At 47.2% G+C, this 24,073-nt stretch overlaps 1 protein-coding gene across 8 annotated transcripts in view; it reads left to right on the top strand.

Moving 5' to 3' along the window:
• LOC139280158 (growth arrest-specific protein 2-like) overlaps positions 1–24,073 on the top strand; it is a 289,936-nt gene that overhangs the window by 84,422 nt on the left and 181,441 nt on the right. For all 8 annotated transcript variants that reach the window (XM_070899704.1, XM_070899702.1, XM_070899703.1 and 5 more), the window contains one exon: positions 17,048–17,169. In XM_070899704.1, coding sequence (XP_070755805.1) covers positions 17,048–17,169 — 122 coding nt within the window. The remainder of the gene's footprint in view (positions 1–17,047; positions 17,170–24,073) is intronic.

Below are 24,073 nucleotides of genomic sequence, written 5' to 3'. Positions count from 1 at the left end.
TTTAAACCCTCCCAACAGCACTAGAAACCTCCCCCACTTCCCCATGAGGATATTGGTCCCGGCTCTGTGGAGGTGCAACCCGTTTGATTTGTACAGGTTCCACCTCCCCTAGAAGCGGTCCCAATGCCTCAAGAATCTAAAACCCTCCCTCCTGCAGCATCTATCCAGCCACACATTCATCTGCTCTATCCTCCTATTTCTGTACCCACTAGCACGTGGCACTGGGCGTAATCTGGAGATTACTTTCTTTGAGGTCCTGCTTTTTATTCTCTTTCCTAGCTCCCTACAATCTTCCTGCAGGACCTCATCTCTTTTTCTACCTATTTTGTGGGTCCCAATATGGGCAACAACCTCTTGCTAATCACCTTCCCCCCTCAGAATGTCTTGCAGCTGTTCAGTGACATCCTTAATCCTGGCACCAGGGAGGCAACATACCATTCTGGAGTCTCATCTGCGGCCGCAGAAACGCCTGTCTGTTCCCCTAACTATTGAATCCCCTACCACTATTGCTCTTCCACTCATCCTCCTCCATCCCCCTCCCCTCTGTGCAGCTGAGCCACCTATGATGATGTGGACTTGGCTTTGGCTGTCCAGAGGAACCATCGCCCTCACCAGTATCCAGAACTGAAAACCGATTAGTGAGCGAGATACACTCGGGGGACTCGTACCCCATCTGCCTGATCCTCCTTGTCTGTCTGGCGGTCACCCATTCCCTCTCTGCCTGCACACTCTTATGCTGCGGGGTGACCACCTCTAGAAACGTGCTATCCATGAAGTTCTGAGCCTCGTGGATGCACTGCAGTGACTCCAGCCAATGCTCAAGCTCCGAAACTCCTCTAGCTGGCGACACTTCCCGCACACGTGGTCATCCATGACTTCCCACATGGCACAGGATGTGCATTCCATGGGAGTGAGCTGCCCTGCCATGCCTCTGAAGCTCCTGCATTTTTATGTATGTGTGATATAGACTTTTACAACATTTTGAACTACTCAAAAGTAGGACACGTGCTGTGTTGACTTTAAATTATAGCAAAAAACAAACTATGTTTGTGGGGAATTAGGTACGAGCAATTGAATGAGAGGATAAATGCTATTGTTAGATTTATTTGCATTGTATAAAGAATATTTCTGCTCATTCATAGGCAATGAGTAGAAAATCTAGCCCAATAATTGTCAATTGCGAATTAATCACATTTTATTTAAATTATTCGGCAAAAATAAGCAAGTTTATACCATGAACAGAGTGAGATTTATGGAAAAAGATTGCAAACCCATTTAATGTAGGGAGCTGCTTTCATTTTTATAATGTCCTGAATTGGGTTGCATTTTGTTATGAGAGAGGCTTGCCAGGTATGGCTTTCTTTGACTCTTTAAAAAAAAAATCATTCCTGTGATGTGAACATCACTAGCACGGCCAGCATTTATTTTCCATTCCTTGTTGCCCTTGAGAAGGTGGTGGTGGATCTTCTGAAACATTGTAGTCTGCACGGTGACGGTGCTCCCCAAATGTGTTAGTGAGGGACTTCCAGGATTTTGACCCAGTAATGATGAAGAAACAGTGATATATTTCTAAATCAGGATGATATATAACTTAGAGAGGTACTTGAAGGTGATTATGTTTCCATGCACCTTCTGCCTTTGTCCTTCTAGGTGGTGAAAGTCACAGGTTTGAGAGGTACTGCAGTGCAGTCTGCAGAGGATACACACTGTAGCCACCGCATGTAGGTGGTGGAGGGAGTGGATGTTTAGGCTAGTGGATGAGGTGCTGATGAAATGGGTTACTTTATCCTGGATGGTGTCCTGCTTCTTGAGTGTTGTAGCTACACCCATCCAGGCAAATGGAGACCATTCCATCAGACTCCTGTTATACCGTTAGATAGTGGAGAGGCTTTGGGGAGTCAGAATGTGAGCGCCTTGCCGCAGAGTACCAAGCCTCTGTCCTGCCCATGTAACCACGGCAGTTATACGCTGGTTCAGTTGAGTTTCCAGTCAATGGTGATCTGCAAGATGTTGATGGTGGGAGACTCAGCGATTTTAAAGCCATTGAATTTCAAAGGGAAGTGGTTAGGCTTTCTCTTGTTGGAAATGGTCATTGCTTGGTATTTGTGTGGCCCGAGTGTTACTTGTCATTTATCAGCCCAAGCCTGGGTGCTGTCCAGGTCCTGCTGGAGGCAGGCATTAACTGTTTCATTATCTGAGTAATTGAGAATAGAGCTGAACATGGCAATTACAAAACCACCTCTGATCTTATGATGAAGGGCAGGTCATTGATGAAGCAGTTGAAGATAGTTGGCCTTAAAATGCTGCCCTGAGGAACTCCCGCAGCATGTCCTCGGAGTGAGATGATTGGCCTCCAATAACCACAACCATCTTCCTTTACTGCAGCCACTGGAAAGTTGTCCCTTAATCCCCATTAACTTTAGTTTTACTGGGGCTCCTTGGTGCTACACTCGGTCGAATGCTGCCTTGGTGTCAAGAGCAGCCACTCCTCACCTGGATTTCAGGTCTTGAATCCATGTTTGGACCAAGTCTGTAATACGGTCTGGAACTAGGTTGTCCTGGAGGAACCCAAACTGAGCATTGCTAAGCAGGTTATTGGGTTATTGGGTTATTACTAAGTGCCATTTGATAGCATTGCTGATAATTGGAAGTAGCCTGATAGAATGTTAATTAACCAGGTTGGATTTGTCCTGCTTTTTGTAGACTGGACATAATCTGGGAAATTGCTGGGTAGATTGCTGGATCAAAATCCTGGAACTCCCTCCCTAACAGCACTGTGGAAGTACCTTCACACAGACTGCAGCGGTTCAAGAAGGTAGCTCACCACCATCACAAAGGCAATTAGGGATGGGCAATAAATGCTGGCCTGCCAGCGACGCCCACATCCCATCAGCGAATAAAAAAAAGATGCCAGTGTTTGCAGCTGTCTTGGAACAGCTTTGCTAGAGATGAGTTTAGTTCTGGAGTACAGGTCTTCAACACTACAACCAGAACGTCGCGGCATGTAGCCCGTCCTGTGTCCAGTGCATTCAGCCATTTCTTGATGTCAGGTGGAGAGAATCAATTTGCTGAAGACTAGCATCTGTGATGGTGAAAACTTCAGGAGGAAGGCCAAGAAAGATCATCTCCTTGTCACTTCCGGCTGCAAACGCTTGAGCCTTGTTTTTTGCACTCAGGTGCTGGGCTCCACCATTATTCATGAAACCCTCTTCTCCCATTGGTTGCTCAAATGTCCACCACCATTCATGACTGGTTGTGGCAGGGCTGCAGAGCTTTGTCCTGATCCATTGGTTGTGCGATTTCTTAGCTATGTCTACAATATGCTGCTTCTGCTATTTAGCATGCATGTAATCCTGCATGGTAGCTTTACTGGGTTGGCACTTCATTTTCAAGTACGCCTGGTGCTGCTCCTGGCATGTTGTTCTACATTCATGATTGTACCAGATTAGTCAACTGGTTTGATAGTGATGGAGCAGTGAGGTATTTTCCGGGTCATGAGGTTACAGATTATGGTGGAATATAATTCTGCTGCTTCAGATGGCCCACAACACCTCATGGATGCCCAGTTTTTAGCTGCGAGATCTATTCTTAATCTATCCCACGACAGGATTGAGATTTTCTTCAATGTGAAGGGAGGACTTACTCTTCACATGGACTCCTATCAATGTTGTCATGGGCAGGCGCATCTACAACAGGGATATTGGTGAGGACGAGGTTAAATAGGTTACTCCCTTGTGTGTCTATCTCACTACCTGCCCTAAGTCCAGACTGGCAGCTACATCCTTCAGGTCTTAGTTAGTGCTGATACTACAGACTAATTCTTGGTGATGGACATTGAAGTTCCCCTCCCAGAGTACATTCTGTGCCCTCGTTAACCTCAGTACTTCCTCCAAGTGGTGTTCATCATGGGGGGAATACTGAGTCATCAGCTGAGGAAGCGCGATGGTGGTAATCAGCTGGAGACTTAATTGGCCATGTTTGACTTGAAGCCATGAGACTTCATGGGGTCCGGAGTCAATGTTGAGAACTCCCAAGGCCAGTCTCCCCTGATTGTATACCATTGTGGCCCCATCTCTGGTGAGCCTGTCCTGCCGGTGGGACAGGACATACCTAGGGATGGTGAAGTTGGTTAACAGATATAATTCTCTGAACATGATTCAAGCTGTTCCTTGACTAGTTGGTGGGGCAGCACTCTGAACTTTGGTACCGGTCCCCAGATGTTAGTGAGAAGGACTTTGCAGGGTTGATTGGGCTAGGTGTGCCTTTGTTATGCCCTTATTTGATCTAGGTCTTTGCCGTATTTTTCTTATTAATCTTGATAGCGGTTCAATACAACTGAGTGGCCTGCTAATATGCTAACATTACTGAAAAGCTGCATAGTATTTCAAACCAAGTATTCTGTGTTATATATGTAAACCTGTAAATACCTTGTTTAACCACCAGAGGGCTCATTCCCTGGAGTCTCAAGGGATCCCACAATCCCTTGGAGCACCTGTACTTAAGGAGGCCTCACAGGCTGGAGAGGCACTCTGGAGACCTGTAATAAAGGACTATGGTCACACCTTACTTTGAGCTCACAGTACCTGGTCAGATTCTTTATTAAAGACATAACAACTGGTAATGAGATACAGATGACGACCCCCACTGCAACAATGCAGAGAACCGTGGGCATCCTGGAGACATTTTCGGAGGGAGATGATTGGGAAATCTTCGTGGAGCGACGCGATCGATACTTCGTGGCCAACGAGCTGGAAGGAGAAGCGAATGCTGCCAAACGAAGGGCGATCCTCCTCACCGTTTGCGGGGCACCAACGTATAGCCTCATGAAAAATCTGCTCGCTCCAGCGAAACCCACAGAGAAGTCGTATGATGATTTGTGCACACTGGTCCGGGAGCATCTAAACCCGAAGGAAAGCGTTCTAATGGCGAGGTATGGGTTCTACAAGTACAAGAGGTCTGAAGGCCAGGAAGTGGCAAGCTACGTCGCCAAGCTAAGGCGCCTTGCAGGACATTGTGAATTTGAAGGACACTTGGAGCACATGCTCAGGGACTTCTTTGTACTTGGCATTGGCCATGAAGTAATACTTCGCAAACTTTCGACTGTAGAGACCCCAACCTTGAGTAAAGCCATAGCGATAGCCCAGGTGTTCATCGCCACCAGTGATAATACCAAACAAATCTCTCAGCACACCAGTGCTGCTGCAAGTACTGTGAGCAAAGTAATGTTGTTTTCGAATCATAACGTACAGGGCAGGCCTCACATGCCTGCAGCTGCATGTCCGCAGATGACTCAGAATCCACCATCAAGGGTGGTGAATGCAAGGCCATTAACACCTTGTTGGCGCTGCGGGTGTGATCATCGTTTCCATTCATGCTGCTTCAAAGGATATGTTTGCAAGGGCTGTGGAACAATGGGACACCTCCAACGTATGTGCAGGCGAGCTGCAAACTTTGCTAATCCTGAAAACCACCATGTTGCAGAGGAGGACAGATCCACGACAGATCACGACGAACCAGAGCCTCAGGCTGAGGAGGCAGAGGTATATGGGGTGCACACATTTGCCACAAAGTGTCCCCCGATAATGCTGAAGATTGAATTAAATGGACTCTTGGTGTCAATGGAGCTGGACATGGGCGCGAGCCAGTCCATAATGAGCAAAAAAAGTTTAGATAAATTGTGGCGCAGCAAGGCCTCAAGGCCAGTCCTGACTCCCATTCGTACCAAACTGAGAACGTACACAAAGAAACTGATTCCCCTAATCAGCAGTGCTAAAGTAAAGGTCTTCTACAATGGAGCGGTGCACAATTTATCGCTCTGGGTGGTACCAGGTGATGGCCCTACGCTGTTCGGCAGGAGCTGGCTTGGAAAGATACGCTGGAACTGGGACGACCTCCAAGTGCTCTCGTCTGTCGACATGTCATGTGCCCAGATCCTAAACAAGTTCCCCTCGCTGTTCGAACCGGGCATCGGGAAGTTCCAAGGAGCAAAAGTGCAGATCCACTTGATTCCGGGGGGGCGTCCCATCCATCACAAGGTGAGAGCAGTACCGTACATGATGAGAGAAAGGGTAGAGATCGAGCTAGACCGGCTACAAAGAGGGGGCATCATTTCGCCGATTGAATTCAACGAGTGGGCCAGTCCGATTGTTCCAGTCCTTAAGGAAGATGGCACCGTCAGAATCTGTGGTGATTACAAAGTAACTATCAATCGTTTCTCCCTGCAGGATCAAAAGTAGCTATCAATCGTTTCTCCCTGCAGGATCAAAAGTAGCTATCAATCGTTTCTCCCTGCTACCAAAGGCAGATGACCTATTTGCGATGCTGGTGGGAGGAAAAACGTTCACGAAGCTGGACTTGACCTCGGCCTACATGACGCAGGAGCTGGAGGAATCATCGAAGGGCCTCACCTGCATCAACACGCACAAAGGTCTCTTCATTTACAACAGATGCCCGTTTGGATTCGATCAGCCGCGACGATATTCCAGAGGAACATGGAAAGCTTGCTGAAGTCGGTCCCGCGCACCATGGTCTTCCAGGACAACATCTTGGTTACAGGTCGGGACACCATCGAGCACCTGCAGAACCTGGAGGAGGTTCTTAGTTGGCTTAATCATATGGGGCTCAGGTTAAAATGCTCGAAGTGAAGTGGAGTTCCTGGAGAGAAGAATTGCGGCGGACGGCATCAGGCCCACCGATTCGAAGACGGAGGCAATCAAGAACGCACCGAGACAACAGAACATAACGGAGCTGCGGTCCTTTTTAGGACTCCTGAACTACTTTGGTAACTTCTTACCGGGACTTAACACACTGTTGGAACCCCTGCACTCTTTACTGCGTAAAGGAGATGAATGGGTATGGGGTAAAAGCCAAGAAAATGCCTTTATGCCTTTGAGAAAGCTAGGAAACTGTTATGCTCTAACAAATTGCTTGTGTTGTATGATCCATGTAAGCATTTAGTACTAGCATGTGATGCGTCGTCATATGGTGTCGGGTGTGTATTGCAAAAAGCTAATGAATCTGGGAAATTGCAACCGATTGCTTATGCATCCAGAAGTCTGTCTAAGGCTGAGAGAGCCTACAGCATAATTGAAAAAGATGCGTTAGCATGTGTTTATGGCGTAAAGAAAATGCATCAATATCTGTTTGGGCTCAAATTTGAATTGGAAACCGACTATAAACCACTTATATCCCTCTTTCCTGAAAGTAAGGGGATAAATACGAATGCATCGGCCCGCATCCAGAGATGGGCGCTCACGTTGTCCGCATACAACTACGCCATCCACCACAGGCCAGGCACAGAAAGTTGTGCCGATGCTCTCAGTAAGCTGCCATTGCCCACCACAGGGGTAGAGATGGCACAGCCCACAGATGTAGTTATGGTAATGGAAGCATTCGAGAGTGAGCAATCACCTGTTACTGCCCAACAGATTAGAACCTGGACGAGCCAGGATCCCTTACTGTCCTTAGTAAAAAACTGTGTGCTGCACGGGAGTTGGTCTAATGACCCGTTAGAGATGCAGGAAGAAATAAAGCCGTACCAGCGGTGCAGAGATGAAATGTCCATACAGGCAGACTACCTCCTATGGGATAATCGGGTATGGTGCCAAAAAAGGGCAGGGACACTTTCATAGTGATCTCCACAGTACCTACCCAGGCATTTTAATGATGAAAGTGATAGCCAGATCCCACGTGTGGTGGCCCGGTATCGATGCAGACTTAGAGTCCCGCGTGCACAAATGTAACACATGTTCACAGTTAAGCAATGCACCCAGGGAGGCGCCACTAAGTTTATGGTCTTGGCCCTCCAAACTGTGGTTAGGGTCCATGTCGACTATGTAGGCCTGTTCTTGGGAAAAATGTTCCTAGTGGTTGTAGATGCGTACTCCAAATGGGTTGAATGTGAGATAATGTCGGCAAGTATGTCCGCTGCCACCTTTGAAAGCCTGCGGGCCATGTTTGCCACGCACGGCCTGCCTGACGTCCTTGTGAGTGACAATGGGCCGTGCTTCACCAGTGCTGAGTTCAAATATCATTTGATCCCGCAATGAGATCAAACATGTCACATCTGCCCCGTTTAAATCAGCGTCCAATGGTCAGGCAGAAAGAGCAGTTCAAACAATCAAGCAGAGCTTGAAGAGCGTAACTGAAGGCTCACTGCAGTCTCGCCTATCCCGAGTCCTGCTTAGCTACTGCACAAGACCTCACTCGCTCATTGGGGTTCCCCCCGCTGAACTGCTCATGAAAAGGACACTTAAGACAGGCTCTATATAGTCCACCCTGATTTATACGAACAGGTAGAGAGCAGGCGGCTTCAACAGAATACATATCATGATCGCGCAAATGTGTCACGCGAAATCGAGATTAATGAACCTGTATTTGTGTTGAACTATGGACAAGTTCCCAAGTGGCTTCCCGGCACTGTCGTGGCCAAAGAGGGGAGTAGGGTGTTTCTGGTCAAACTTTCACATGGACTCACCTACAGGAAACACTTGGACCAAGCCAAACTCAGATTCATGGACTATCCAGAGCAATCCACAATAGACTCTACCTTTTTCACCGTCCAACACACACACGAGTGGCAACCGACCCAGCGGTTGACCACGAAGCAGAACCCATCACTCGCAGCAGCCCAGCAGGACTCACCACGCCCAGCAGCCCAGCAAGGCCAGCTGCGCAGCAGCCCAGCGAGGGCCCAACAAATGACTCACCAAAACCAGCATTTGCACCAAGACGATCAACCAGGGAAAGGAAGGCCCCAGATTGACTCACATTGTAAATAGTTATACTATTGACTTTTAGGGGGAGAGTTTTTATATATGTAAACCTGTAAATACCTTGTTTAACCACCAGAGGGCTCATCCCCTGGAGTCCCAAGGGATCCCACAATCCCTTGGGAGCACCTGTATATAAGGAGGCCTCACAGGCTGGAGAGGCACTCTGGAGACCTGTACTAAAGGACTACGGTCACATCTTACTTTGAGCTCACAGTGTCTGGTCAGATTCTTTACTCAAGACATAACATTCTGTATCCCTTTTGACAGGAAAAAAAACCCAACCACAATATTTTAATTATGTAGAAACTGTTTGCTGAATGCCTGCTCCATGTGTCAGTGTCTTGTGATAATATTATAAAATTTCATGTCCTCATTTCAGTCTGAAAGCACAGCATTCAGCTGTCAGGCTGTATTTTTGCCCTGTTCCCCCGAGCAATTTAAAAAATAGAATAATAACTTGCAATTATATAGGGCTACTGACATTGGAAAGACAGAGCAGAGTGCTTTATAGATCTGAGCATGAAATGAACATCGAACAAAAAGGAAAATAAGTTGTAGAAATAGAGTTACGGTGGAGAGCCAAAAGATCAGAGGAAATAAAAGTGTTTAGAAGGTTTCTGAAAGCTTGTAGGGAGGAGGTAAGGCAGAGAGATTTTGGTAGAGAATTCTAGAGGCGTAGTAATTGAAGGAACAACCAGCAATGGAGGAGCAAATAGGATGGGAACAAGGAGTAGAATAGTGTTAGTGAAGTGAAGGGTGTGAGTGGGGACAAAGGTTTTCTTCTGAAGAGTGGGTATCCTGCCTCCGTTAAACCTGGAAGTGAATGGGTTGGAGTCTGTTTTGTGATTTAAAATTTTTTTACATCTCGCGCGACCCCATCCCACCCATTTTTAGGGGTTTTTTTTAGGGTTTTTTTTAAATCAAAACCTTCCATAATTTTAAAGACCTATATTAGGTCACCACTCAGCCATGTCTTTTTTAAGAGGAAAGAGACCCCTTTCCTGATAAGTATAACCTCGCAGTTCTGGTATCATCCTTGTAAATTGTTTTTACACCTTCTCCAATGCCTCTATATCCTTTTTATAACATGGCAACCAGTATTGTAAACATTACTCCAAGTGTGGTCTAACGAAGGTTCAATACACATTTAGCATAACTTCTCTACTTTTCAATTCTGTCATTCTAGAAATAAACCACAGTGCTTGGTTTGCTTTTTTAAAGCCTTATTAACTTGCATTGCTACTTTTAGTGATTTGTGTATTTGTACTTCCAGATCCCTTTGCTCCTCTACCCCATTTCGATTCTTATTTTTCAAGTAATATGTGCACTCTTGATTTTTCTTACTAAAATGTAATACAAGTGTAGCGTCTAATATCCGGAACCCTCGGAACTGAGTCCATTCCGGATTCCAGGCTTTTCCAGACTTTCGATTTGCTTTCTGACGTCACGAATCCGGAAACACCCGAGCCCAGGTTCGGGTATTTCCAGATTTCGGAACGTCAGAAAGGGGAGGGGAGGGGGGTGTTCCCCGCCGAGGAGCTGTTCAGGCCGTCTGGCCCCGTCGAGGAGGTCATCGGGCGGAGCCCCGCCAAAGAGGTCGTTGGGCTGACTGGCGAGGAGGCCCCGAAGTTAGGGCAGCGGTGGTGAGGCGAGTGGGGCGAGGCAAGCGGCGGTGAGGCGAAGCCCGAGGTCGGAAGGGTCGGCCGGTCCGGATTCTGGAACATTTTTACAGATTTCAGACAACCCTGCCACCGATCATCCCAGAGTCTGAATTCCGGAACATTCCGGATTCGGAACTCCGGATTCTCGATGCTGCACCCGTACAACAACAGCAACTTGTATTTATATAGCACTTTTAACATAGTGACACTGAGTCACATAAATTAGGGCAAAAGCTTGGTCGAAGTGGTAGGTCTTAAGGAACATCTTGAAGAAGGAAAGGGAGATAGAGAGGCAGAGAAGTTTAGGCAGGGAGTTCCAGAGCTTAGGGCCTAGGCAACAGAAGGCATGGCCACCAATGGTTGAGCAATTATAATCAAGGATGCTCAAGAGGGAAGAATTAAAGGAGTGCAGATATCTCAGGAGTTTGTGGGGTTGGAAGAGATTACAGAGATAGGGAGGGGCAAGGCCATGGAGGGATTTGAAAACAAGGATTAGAATTTTGAAATCGAGGCGTTGCTTAACCGGGAGCCAATATAGATTAGCGTGCACAGGGATGATGGGTGAGCGGGACGTGGTGCGAGTTAGGACACAGGCAGCCGAGTTTTTGGATCACTTCTAGTTTATGTCGGGTTGAATGCATTGGAATATTCGTCTAGAGGTAACAAAGGCATGGATGAAGGTTTCAGCAGCGGATGAGCTAAGGCAGGGACGGGTGATGTTATGGAGGTGAAAATAGGCGTTTTTTGTTATACTGCAGATGTTTGGTAGAAAGCTCATTTCAGGGTCAAATATGACACCAAGGTTGTGAACGGTCTGGTTCAGCCTCAGACAGAAGTTGGGGAGAGTGATGGAGTCAGTGGCTAGGGAACGGAGTTTGTGATGGATACTGAAAACAATGGCTTCAGTCTTCCCTGCTATATTCAATTGGAGAAAATTTCTGCTCATCCAGAACTGGATGTCACACAAGGACTCTGACAAGTTAGAGGGGTCAAGAGAAGTGGTCGTGGGGTAGAGCTGGGTGTCAGCGTACATGTGGAATGATGATGTCGCCAGGGGGCAATATGTAGATGAGAAATAGGAGGGGGCCAAGGATAGATTTGGTAACGTTGTGGGGGCGGCACACACTTATCTATGTTGAAATTCATTTGCCAATTATATTCCCAATCTGTGGCTTTATTTTGGAGTAGTCAGAGAGATTTAAGCAAGTACATATTGAGGTTCACCAGCCAAATCTGATGGTGAACTACTAAGTCAGTCGCATGCCAGGTCCATTCACTCCTATGACCAGTGGATTTTAGTCCATGGATGTAGCTGATGTACCAAGGGGAGCAGTGGGGTAAGAGACCTTCTGACATGTAGTGAGGAAGAAGGTATTGAATGTAGAGACAAGTATATTATGGAGGAGATAAATGCAATAAACAAACGTATGATTAGTATTTTAGTTTCATCATAAGCAGTCCCTCGAAATCGAGGAAGATTTGCTTCCATTCTAAAAGTGAGTTCTCAGCTGGCTGTCCAGTCCAATGTGGGATTTACAGTCTCTGTCACAGGTGGGGCAGACAGTGGTTGAACGAAAGGATGGGTGGGGAGCCTGGTTTGCCACACGCTCCTTCTGCTGTCTGCGCTTGATTTCTGCATGTGCTCAGCGACGAGACGCGAGGTGCTCAGCGTCCTCCCTGATGCTCTTCCTCCACTTTAGACGGTCTTGGACTAGGGATTCCCAAGTGCCGGTTGGGATGTTGCACTTTATCAAGGAGGCTTTGAGGGCGTCCTTGAAATATTTCCTCTGTCTACCTGGGGCTCGCATGCTGTGTAGGAGTTCCGAGTATGCTTAGGGAGTCTCGTGTCGGGCATGTGGACGATGTGGCCCGCCCAACGGAGCTCGTCGAGCGTGGTCAGTGCTTCGATGCTGGGGATGTTGACCTGAGCGAGAACACTGACATTGGTACGTCTATCCTCCCAGTGGATTTGCAGGATCTTGTGGAAGCAGTGCTGGTGGTTACTTCTCCGGCGCTTTGAGATGTCTGTTGTATATCGTCCACAAATCTGAGCCATTTAAGAGGGAGGGATCACTACTGACCTGTAGACCATAAGCTTGGTGCCAGATTTGAGGTCCTGGTCTTCAAACACTCTCTTCCTCATGTGACCGAAGGCTGCGCTGGCACACTGGAGGCAGTGTTGGACCTCGTCATCGATGTCTGCCCTTGCTGATAGTAGGTCCCCTTGGTATGGAAAATGGTCCACGTTGTCCAAGGCCGCGCCGTGGATTTTGATGACTGGGGGGGCAGTGCTATGTGGCGGTGTCAGGTTGGTGGAGAACCTTTGTCTTACGGATGTTTAGTGTAAGGCCCATGCTTTCGTCTGCCTCGGTGAAGGTGTTGACGATGGCTTGGAATTCGGCCTCAGAGTATGCGCAGAAGCAAGGTCATCCACATACTGTAGTTCAATGACAGAGGATGGGACGACCTTGCATCTAGCCTGGAGGCGGCGAAAGTTGAACAGGTTCTATAGTTTAGTTCCACTCCAGCGGGGAGCTTGTTGAGAGTGAGCTGTAGCATTGGAGCAAGGAAGATCGAGAAGAGCGTTGGTGTGATGACGCAGCCCTGCACGACCCTGGTCCGAATGTGGATCCATTGGTCAGGATCACGGCTTGCATGTCATCATGGAGCAGGCGGAGTATGGTTTGGGAGCAGCTGAAATGGAGGAGGACGCTCCATAGTCCCTCACGGTTGACAGTGTCAAAGGTCATTGTGAGGTCAAAGAAGGCCATATACAAGGATTGATGCTGTTCCCTGCATTTCTCTTGTAGTTGTCGCGCGGTGAAGGTCATGTCCATTGTACCCCTTAGTGGACGGAATCTGCATTGCGACTCTGGTAGGAGCTCTTCAGCCATGGGGAGAAGATGATTGAGGAGGATTCTTGCGATGACTTTCCCACAGCAGGGAGATTTCTCTGTAGTTACCGCAGTTGGACTTGTCCCCTTTTTTGAAGATAGTCATGATTACGGTATCTTTAAGATCTCCTGGCATGCTCTCCTCCTTCCAGATAAGAGAGATGAGGTCATGTATTCGTATTAATAGTACCTCTCTGCCATACCTTAGTGCCTCGGCAGGGATTCCATCTGCTCCTAATGCCTTGTTGTTCTTGAGCCGACAGATGGCCTTTTCTACCTTGTGCAGGACTGGGGTTTTGCTGAGATGGTGGTGGATAGCATACTGCAGGCTGGAGTCAAGAACACTTGCATCGAAGGCAGAGTTTCGGTTAAGGAAATCTTCAAAGTGCTCCATCCAGTGGGCACTGACTGCCTCGATGTCCTTAATGAGTGCCTCTCCGTTCTTGGCAAGAAGTGGGATGGGGCCTTGGGTGCTTGGGCCATAGATGGTCTTGACTGTGCTGAAGAATCCTCGCACGTCGTGGTTGTCGGTCAGCTGCTGGATAGATCTCTTGTGCTTTCTCCACCCACCATCTATTCTTTAGGTCACGGGTTTTTTATTGGACCTCGGCCTTCAGCCGCCTGTCGAGCTGCTTTGCTGCTCCCGAATTGGGTTGCTGCTTTAAGTTCAGAAATGCCTTGTGCTTGCGGCTTATTAGCTCCTGGATCTCCTGGTCGTTCTCGTCAAACCAGTCTTGGTGTTTCCTGCTTGAGTGACCGAGTGTCTCTTCACAGGCGTTGGTTATAGAGCCCTTGAGGGCAGACCAGGCATTGTGGGCACTCTGCGTCCCGGGGGCATCAAGGGTCGGCAGGTTGGCAGTGAGGTGCTGGCTGTATAGGGCTTTCTTAACTGGGTCTTTGAGTGCCCCAGAGTTGATTTTCCTACGGCACTGTTTCTGTTGCCGTCGCTTTTTTGGGGCTATATTGATGTTAATGATGGAGCGGATTAGACGGTGGTCCATCCTGCAGTTGTCAGCTCCTGTCATGACGCAGGTGATGTATACATCCTTGCGGTCCCTCGCTCGGACGATGACGTAGTCAAGCAGATGCCAGCGCTTGGAGCGGTGTTGCCATGATGCCTTTTACATGTCCCTCTGATGGAAAAAGGTGTTGGTGATGACAAGGTCATGTTCTAGGCATTTTGTCAGGAGCAGGGTATCGCTGGTGTTGGTTTTCCCTACCCCCTCTCTGCCGATCACACCTCCCCAGAGGTCTGTGTCCTTACTGACTCTGGCATTGAAATCGCCAAGGAGGATCAGCTTGTCGTCCATAGGAAGTTGTTTCAGGGAATGTTCGAGGCTCGAGTAGAATTCCTCTTTGGTCTCATCCGTTGCGTCGAGTGTTGGGGTGTAAGCGCTGATGACTGTGGCTAGGGTGAGCTAGAGAGTCATGAGATGTTCGCTTATCCCACAGCGGGAGTCTCTGAGATGACCTACCAGCTCATTCTTGATGGCGAAGCCTCCATGGAGGCAGCGTTCTTCTTCTGGTTTGCCTTTCCGAAAGAAGATGTAACCACCACCTTGTTCTTTGAGCTGGCCTTCCCTTGCCCGCCGGGTCTCACTTAGGGCAATGATGTCAACGTTGAAATGTCTGAGTTCCCGGGCAACGACAACAGTGCGACATTCCGGTCTGTCGCTGTTAGGTTGTTCCAAGTCCCGAAATTCATTTTGAAGGGTGGAAGATGCCTGTGCGTGAATTCTTTTAACGTGAGGTGGCCGTTGCACACCGGCTACCACACGGGTTTAGCAGATCAAGGTCTTGGTCCAGTGGCGAGACGGTCCGAGACGACTGGAGACCAGGCTCTACTGTATGGGCCTAGTTGCCTACGGTGGGATGTGAGCCGTAAGCTCAGCACTGAGCAGCACCTGCTGGAGAAGTGATGGGAAATCTGAGGGATGAGAGACGCTGGGGCCCTGCTCCATTTTAGCTTCTTGAAGGGTCGTGAGAGAAGTCAGCGTAGCCGCCACCATTCCCTTCAGCCAGCTCAGAGCATTGACAAGACCTGCAATAACTGGAGGGAGTTTTAAACATAAGCTAGCTATTTTAGTTTACAGGCCAGAGAACATTAGAGGTAGAGGTAGAGGTAGGAGATAGTTTTTCCCAAGGGTGGAAAGTAAAAGTGGATATCTAGAAATTGATAGATGAAAACGTGGTCTGAGCGAGTGCTGTTAAATCGTGGCGATCTCAAGACCCTATGTGAAGTTAAAGGTGTCGTCATGGATGTTGATGCATGTGCGATTGAGAGCATTGAGGCAGGCAAGGAAGTTACTGCAAGTAGGGAATGAGAATTTAAGATGAAGATTGAAATCATTGAAGATAAGGAATCATGTGGTGGAGAAACTGAGCATAGACAGAAGGGAGGATATTTCAGTGATGAAAATACATGGGGGCTTAGATGGACAATAGATGAAGATGATTTTGAAGCAAAGTAGGTAGGGGGCATTTAAAGCCGAGAGCAAGAACTAAATTGCATTTGTATTGTGATGTTAATGACCTCAGGATGTCCCAAAGCCAGTGAAGTATGTTTTGAAATGTAGTCACTGTTGTAATGTAGGAAGTATGGCAGCCAATTTCCACACAGCAAGGTCCTACAAACAGCAATTAAATAAATGACCAGATTATCTGTTTTAGGTTTTGGCTGAGGGATAATTGTTAGCCAGAACACCAGGAGAACTCCCCTTTGAATAGTGCCATGGGATCTTTTATGTCCACGTAGGTGGGCAAACGAGGCCTCGGTTTAACATGTCATCCAGAAGAAGATACCTCTGACATTACAGCACTCGCTCAATACTGCACTGAAGTGCCAACCTAGATTATGTGCTCAAGGCTCTGGAACCTGAACCCATGATCTTCTTGCTCAGAGGCAAAGGTGTTACCACTGAGCCATGGCTGACATCTTAAGAAAGAGCCTGGTTAAGATGGGTTGGAGATGATAGCCACATCATCACAAGAGCAATTTGGAATGTGAATTCAGAGAGAAGATCCTCAATGTGGGGGGGAGGTGGGCGGATAATTGCAACCAGCAAGGCCTAGAATGTCAGATGCTCCTCTGCATCGAGATCAGGAATGGTAAAGCAATTATTAACTCGGAAACAAAATATTTTGCAAAGTAGCATGAAAGAAGATCATCTATGATGATAAAGCTGATGAGAATAAAAACAAATGGATTAATATTAAGCAAAAATACACACAAGAATTTGAAATAACCTATAAATATCAATCATAAACTACACTGGATTTAAAAAGAATCGGTTATCAATACAGGGCGGATGTTGTAATATGGGGTTGTATTGGGTAATGTGAATTTCAGCTTCTCCTTTAAAATTTGCATAAGTGGCTATTGATCTTCAATTGCTTATTTCAGAAGTGTACATTTCTTATAGGAATTTTGGTAGTGTTAAGCCTATGTTATTACCATATATTGATGTATATCATAACATATTGCAAAAGGTAGAAAACTCAACAAAACAGTTGTGCAGAACTAAAAGTAAGTAAACACACAAGTACTATTGTGGTGATGTAAATAATAGAACCTGTGTCACAACAGACTGAAAAAGTAGGTAGATTTCAACTTTAAAATACTTTCTTGATTCTCACTTCTGTGATGCTTTGCATCATTACTGGCATGTAACAGAATACATCAGCCATCATGTTTTATCTTGACTTTTCTAACATCCAGGGAAGGAGATCACTGCGGAAAGCTTTATGGAAAAGCTAGATAATGGAGCACTTCTCTGTCAGCTGGCACAAACATTACAAGAGAAATTCAAAGAGAACAACAGTGAAAACAAATCTGCCAAGGTAAGATTGATAACCACAGTCTAGGATTAATACTGTACTACAAATGAAGGTGACACTTTTAAAAACATTTTTAACCTTCAAACATGCAAGGAAATGATGTTTTGATGATTTTTAGATAATTAATGTTGTTATGCTGGGAATATGTCTCCAGATAACTTATTTTTTTTACCTAGACTTCTACAAGGTTTCTGTTATATATCATTTGAAGACATAAGTTCACAACTAAAACTAATATTGACATTTGTAAGCATTTGCAGATCCTTTTTGGCGAAGTCCCATCTTCACATTGAGGACAACCTCATCGTGCTTTGTGGCACTACCTACATGCTAAATGGGATAGATTTAGAACAGATCCAGCAGAATTGTATACCACCACAATTTGTAACCTCATGGCCCAGCATATCTCTCACTCACCATTACCATCAAGCCAGGGGGGCCAACCCTGGTTCAATGAGGATTGTAGAAAGAGCATGCAAGGAACAGCACCAGGTGTACCTAAGAATAAGGTGCCAACCTGGGGAAGCAACAACTCAGGGCGACATGCATGCTAAACAGCAGAAACAGCATCGTATAGACAGAATTAAGCGATCCCGCAACCAATGGATCAGATCAAAGCTCTGTAGTCCTGCCACATCCAGTCATGAATGGTGATGGACAATTAAACAACTAACGGGAGAAGAAGGCTTCATGAACATCCCCATCCTCAATGATGGCAGAACCTAGCGTGTGAGTGCAAAAAACAAAGCTGAAGTGTTTGCAACCATCTTCAGCCAGAAATGCTGAGTGGATGATCCATCTAGGCTTCCTCCGAGGTCCCCACCATCATAGAAGCTCATCTTCAGCTAATTCAATTCACTCCACAGCAAAGGTTATGAGCCCCGATAAATCCAAGCTGTAGTGCTCCAGAACTACCTGCACCTCTAGCGAAGCTGTTCCAGTACAGCTACAATGCTGGCATCTACTCAACGAAGTGGAAAATAGCTCAAGTATGTCCTGTCCATAAAAAGCAGAACAAATCCAATCTGGCCAATTACCATCCCATCAGCCTACTGTCAATCATCAGCAAGGTGATGGAAGATGTCATTGACAGTGCTTTTAAGCAGTACTTACTCACCAATAACCTGCTCACCAGTGTTCTGTTTGGGTTCCGTCAGGACCACTTGGCTCCAGACCTCATTACAGCCTTGCTCCAGACATGAACAAAAGCGCTGAATTCTAGAGGTGAGGTGAGAGTGACTCCCCTTGACATCAAGGCAGCATTTGAACAAGTGTGACATCAAGGAGCCCTAGTAAAATTGAAGTCAATGGGAATCAGGGGGAAACCTCTCCACTGGCTGGATTCATACCTAGCACAAAGGAAAATGGTTGTGGAGCCAATCATCTCAGCCCCAGGACATCACTGCAGGGGTTCCTCAGGGCGGTATCCTCGGCCCAACCATTTTCACCTGCTTCATCAATGACATTCCCTCCATCATAAGGACAGAAGTTCGCTGATGATTTCACAATGTTCAGTTCCATTCGCAAATCCTCAGATAATGCAGTAGTCCATGCCCGCATGCAGCAAGACCTGGATAACATTCAGTCTTGGGCTGATAAGTGGCAAATACATTTGTGCACACAAGTGCCAGGCAATGACCATCTTCAACAAGAGATACTCTCGCTCCCTCCCCTTGACATTTAACGGGATTACCATCGCTGAATCCACCAGCATCAACATTCTGGGGGTCACCATTGACCAGAAACTTAACTGGACCAGCCACATGAATACTGTGGCAATAGGAGCAGGTCAGAGGCTGGGTATTCTGTGGTGAGTCTCTCACCTCCTGACTCCCCAAAGCCTTTCCACCATCTATAAGGCCCAAGTCAAGAGTGTGATGGAATACTCACCACTTAGAAACATAGAAAATAGGTGCTGGAGTAGGCCATTCGGCCCTTCTAGCCTGCAACGCCATTCAATGAGTTCATGGCTGAACATGCAACTTCAGTACCCCATTCCTGCTTTCTCACCATACCCCTTGATTCCCCTAGTAGTAAGGACTTCATCTAACTCCTTTTTGAATATATTTAGTGAATTGGCCTCAACAACTTTCTGTGGTAGAGAATTCCACAGGTTCACCACTCTCTGGGTGAAGAAATTCCTCCTCATCTCGGTCCTAAATGGCTTCCCCCTTATCCTTAGACTGTGTCCCCTGGTTCTGGACTTCCCCAACATTGGTAACATTCTTCCTGCATCTAACCTGTCTAACCCCGTCAGAATTTTAAACGTTTCTATGAGGTCCCCTCTCATTCTTCTGAACTCCAGTGAATACAAGCCCAGTTGATCCAGTCTTTCTTGATAGGTCAGTCCCGCCATCCCGGGAATCAGTCTGGTGAACCTTCGCTGCACTCCCTCAATAGCAAGAATGTCCTTTCTCAGGTTAGGAGACCAAAACTGTACACAATACTCCAGGTGTGGCCTCACCAAGGCCCTGTACAATTGTAGCAACACCTCCCTGCCCCTGTACTCAAATCCCCTCGCTATGAAGGCCAACATGCCATTTGCTTTCTTAACCGCCTGCTGTACCTGCATGCCAACCTTCAATGACTGATGTACCATGACACCCAGGTCTCTTTGCACCTCCCCTTTTCCTAATCTGTCACCATTCAGATAATAGTCTGTCTCTCTGTTTTTACTACCAAAGTGGATAACCTCACATTTATCCACATTATACTTCATCTGCCATGCATTTGCCCACTCACCTAACCTATCCAAGTCGCTCTGCAGCCTCATAGCATCCTCCTCGCAGCTCACACTGCCACCCAACTTAGTGTCATCCGCAAATTTGGAGATACTACATTTAATCCCCTCGTCTAAATCATTAATGTACAGTGTAAACAGCTGGGGCCCCAGCACAGAACCTTGCGGTACCCCACTAGTCACTGCCTGCCATTCTGAAAAGTCCCCATTTACTCCTACTCTTTGCTTCCTGTCTGGATGAATGCAGCTCCTGGCACTGGTGTGGTGCGAATGTTACTTGCCACTTATCAGGCCAAACCTGAATGTCATCAAGGTCCTGCTGCATTCGGCGTGAACTGCTTCATTATCTGAGGAGTTGAGAATGCAACTGAACACTGTGCAATCATTAGCGAACATCCCCACTTCTGACCGTATGATGGAAGGAAGGCCGTTGATGAAGCAGCAGAAGATGGAGGACTGCGTGCAGTTTTGGTCTCCTTAAGGAGGGATATACTTGCATTGTAGGCAGTTCAGAGAAGGTTCACAAGGTTGATTCCTGAGATGAAGGGGTTGTCTTATGAAGAAAGGTTGAGCAGGTTGGGCCTATACTCATTGGAGTTTAGAAGAATGAGTGGTGATCTTATTGAAGCATATAAGATTATGACGGGGGCTTGATAGGGTAGATGCAGAGAGGATATTTCCCATTGTGGGGGAATCTAGAACTAGTGGGCATAGTTTCAGAATAAGGGGTCACCCATTTAAAATGGAAATGAGGAGGAATTTCTGCTCTTAGAGGGTCGTGAATCTTTGGAATTCTCTACCCCAGAGAGCTGTGGAGGCTGGATCATTGAATATATTTAAGGTGGAGATATACAGAGTTTTGAACGATAAGGGAGTCAAGGGTTATCGGGAGCAGACAGGAAAGTGGAGTTGAGGTCAAGATCAGATCAGCCATGATCTTATTGAATGGCGGAGCAGGCTCGAGGGGCCAAATGGCCTCCTCCTGCTCCTATTTCTTATGTTGTTATGGTTGGGCCTAGGACACAGCCCTGAGGAACTCCTGCAGTGATATCCTGGGACTGTGATAATTGACCTCCAACAACTACAACCATCTTCCTTTGTGCTAGGTATGACTCCAGCCAGTGTTGTAGCTGTACTGGAACAGTTTGGCTAGAGGGGCGGCTAGTTCTGGAGCACAAATCTTCAGCACGACAGCCGGGCTATTGTCAGGGCCCATAGTCTTTGCTGCATCCAGTGCACTCAACCATTTGTTGATATCACGTAGGGTGAATCGAATTGTCTGATGACTGGCTTCTGTTATGGTGGGGACCTCAGGAGGCCCTGAGAAGGCCGAAATGGATCATTCACAAGGCACTTCTGGCTGAAGATGATTGTAATGCTTTAGCCTTGTCTTGTGCACTCGTACGCTGGGCTCCGTGATCATTGAGGATTGATATATTCATGGAGCCTCCTCCTCCCGTTAGTTGTTTAACTGTCAACCACCATTCACAATTTCATGCAGGACTGCAGAGCATTGATCTGATCCATTGGTTCTGGGATCGCTTAGCTCTGCCAATAGCATGCTGATTCTGCTGTTTAGCATGCATGTGGTCCTGTGTTGCAGCTTCCCAAGGTTGGCACCTCATTTTTAGGTACACCAGGTGCTGCTCCTGGTATGCTCTTCTGCATTCCTCTTTGAAGCAGGTTTGGTTCCCTGGCTTGATGGTAATGGTAGAGTTAGGTATATGCCGGTCCATAAGGTTACAGTTTGTGGTGGAATACAATTCTGCTGCTGCTGGCCCACAGCGCCTCATGAATACCTAGTTTTGAGCTGCTAGATCTGTTCTGAATCTATCCCATTTAGCACGATGGTAGTGCCACACAACATGATGGAGTGTGTCCTCAGTGTGAGGACAGGATTTTGTCTCCACAAGGTTCTCACTGCTACCAATTCTGTTATGGACAGATGCATCTGCGACAGATAGATTGGTGAGCATGAGGTCAAGTAGGTTTTTCCCTTGCATTGGTTCTCTCACCACCTGCCGCAGACCCAGTCTGGCAGCTATATCCATCTGTTTAATGTCTCATTCGAAAGATGGCACCTCCAACAGTGCAGCACTCCCTGGAGTGTCAGTCTATATTTTTGTACTCAAGTCTCTGGAGTGGGACTTGAGCCCACAACCGTCTGATCTAGAGGCGAACGTGCTACCAACTGAGCCACTGCGTTTGATAAGGGATTTGTGCAGTGATTGCAGCGTAGTCGTGACAATGGCAAAATGTAACCTGTTGTGTTTTGTACTCTACCTTTTACAACAGACATAACATTTTGGTCTCAATTTTCCCCAATGCCGTTTTTTGGCATATTGCAAGAGTTACGTCCGTTTTTTTGGCCCCGACTACAAAAGATTAACTTGCAAGTTTCCCCACTCTACTTTTTCAACCGCGCAACCTTCCTTTAGCTTTGGCGGCGGGGGGGGGCGCGGGGAGCGGCGGAGCCTAATGTCTGCACCGAGAAAACGATGCCCCCCCTTCTGCGCATGCGCAAAAAAAAAAGGATGTTTTTTATGTGACTGGTATGGGTCCGCATGGGACCTCCCGGTCTGCATTCGGCCATTTTTACAGAGCCAGTTGTGTGTGAGAACTTTAATTCTCAGTGGAAAAATTGGAGCTGCAATACAATGTGCAACATGGCTCAAGGACCAAGAATTTCTCACAGGATGAAGTGGAGGCATTAGTTACTGTAACTGAGGCGAGATGGCATGAACTGGACACCAGCAGAGGTCACATAAAAGTTTCACAAAAAGAAATGAAGAAACGCTGGAACCAACTTGCAGAAGATTACTGTGCAATGGTGACCACCCCGAGGTCTGGAGGCCAGTGCAAAAGAATTGGCAGGACGTTGGTCAAGTAGTTAGTGTAAGTAATTTTTTCATTTATTCACTGAAAGTGCAATTGTAAATGTGACCATCTTTATAAGTCCCACCCAGCAGAAAGACACCCTCTATAAAAAGTAAGATTTTCATCTTTGCAGAGGAAGGTGGCACACAACAAAAGGGAAAGAACTTAAACAGGAGGAGGCTCGGCAAATCTGCATCCACTGACACCCTTGGACTGCTTTGATGGGTCCTGCCTGGAGAAAAGCAACCACCACTGCACAAAAGGGAGAGGGTAAGTTCTGCGAATTCCACAGACTGGCTTTGCTAAACGTTAAGTACTGCACGGGCTAGCCATGTTTCGGTTCATGGGGAGGTCTCCGTCAGCTATGGTTCGATTGATGCAATGTGCTATCCTTCATCATGGTCTTTTAAATGAGCCTACTGTCTGTGCTGTGTGAGCCTACTCATGCCACCCTGCCCCCTTCTCGCTGCTAACCATTTGTCTGTTCTGTTATATTTTTCAGAACTTGAGGCCAACCCTGATGAGCCTGAAGAGGAGAACATCTTCCAATCCGACCTTCTAGATCAAGAGCATGGGGGTGAGGGGGGTGGGGAGCGGGGAAGCAGGAGGAGAGGATGAATGAAGCCCCCACTCTTGCACTCACTCTGCAGGAGGTGCTGCCCATTGAGGTGCCAGGCCTTTCCTGAATGGTACGAGTTTTGGAACATTCCATGGTTTCTCACAGTCTGAGGCTGCGGATCCCAGTGGGGTGCAGCAAGGCACACCCAGGGCCCCACCGTCCAAGGCTATGGGTCCCAGTGGGATGCAGCGAGGCACACCCAGGGCCCCATCATCCGAGGCTGCGGGTCCCAGTGAGAAGCAGCAAGGGGAAGGAGAGCCTGAAAGCGTTCTCTTGAGGTGCAGGATCTAACAGATGCGGTTCAGATGATGGCAATGAGTGCGGAGAGCATTGACCTTACGCGATCACTCCTGGACATCATCATTGGAGTGGGTGATGCGGTATCGGAACTGTCGGGAGAAGTAACAATACTCTCATGAGAAATGGGAACACAGTCTGGGCACATGAGGAAGGGAATGTCGCAGGCAGCTGATACAATGTTGCTGCACATGAGGGAGGGAATGTCACAGGTAGCTGACATACTGTCGGTGAATATGAGGGAGAGAATGTTGCAGGTAGTTGAGACACTATCAAAGCGCATGTGGGAGAGAATGTCGGAGTTAGCTGCTGCAATAAGGGAACATGCCCAGACCCTGTCAACTGCCACTCACACTCCAATCCCCAGACCAGCC

This window comes from Pristiophorus japonicus, chromosome 14, assembly GCF_044704955.1.
Source record: "Pristiophorus japonicus isolate sPriJap1 chromosome 14, sPriJap1.hap1, whole genome shotgun sequence".
Taxonomy (NCBI): Eukaryota; Metazoa; Chordata; class Chondrichthyes; family Pristiophoridae; genus Pristiophorus; species Pristiophorus japonicus.
This window is presented reverse-complemented; position numbering and strand designations above follow the sequence as displayed.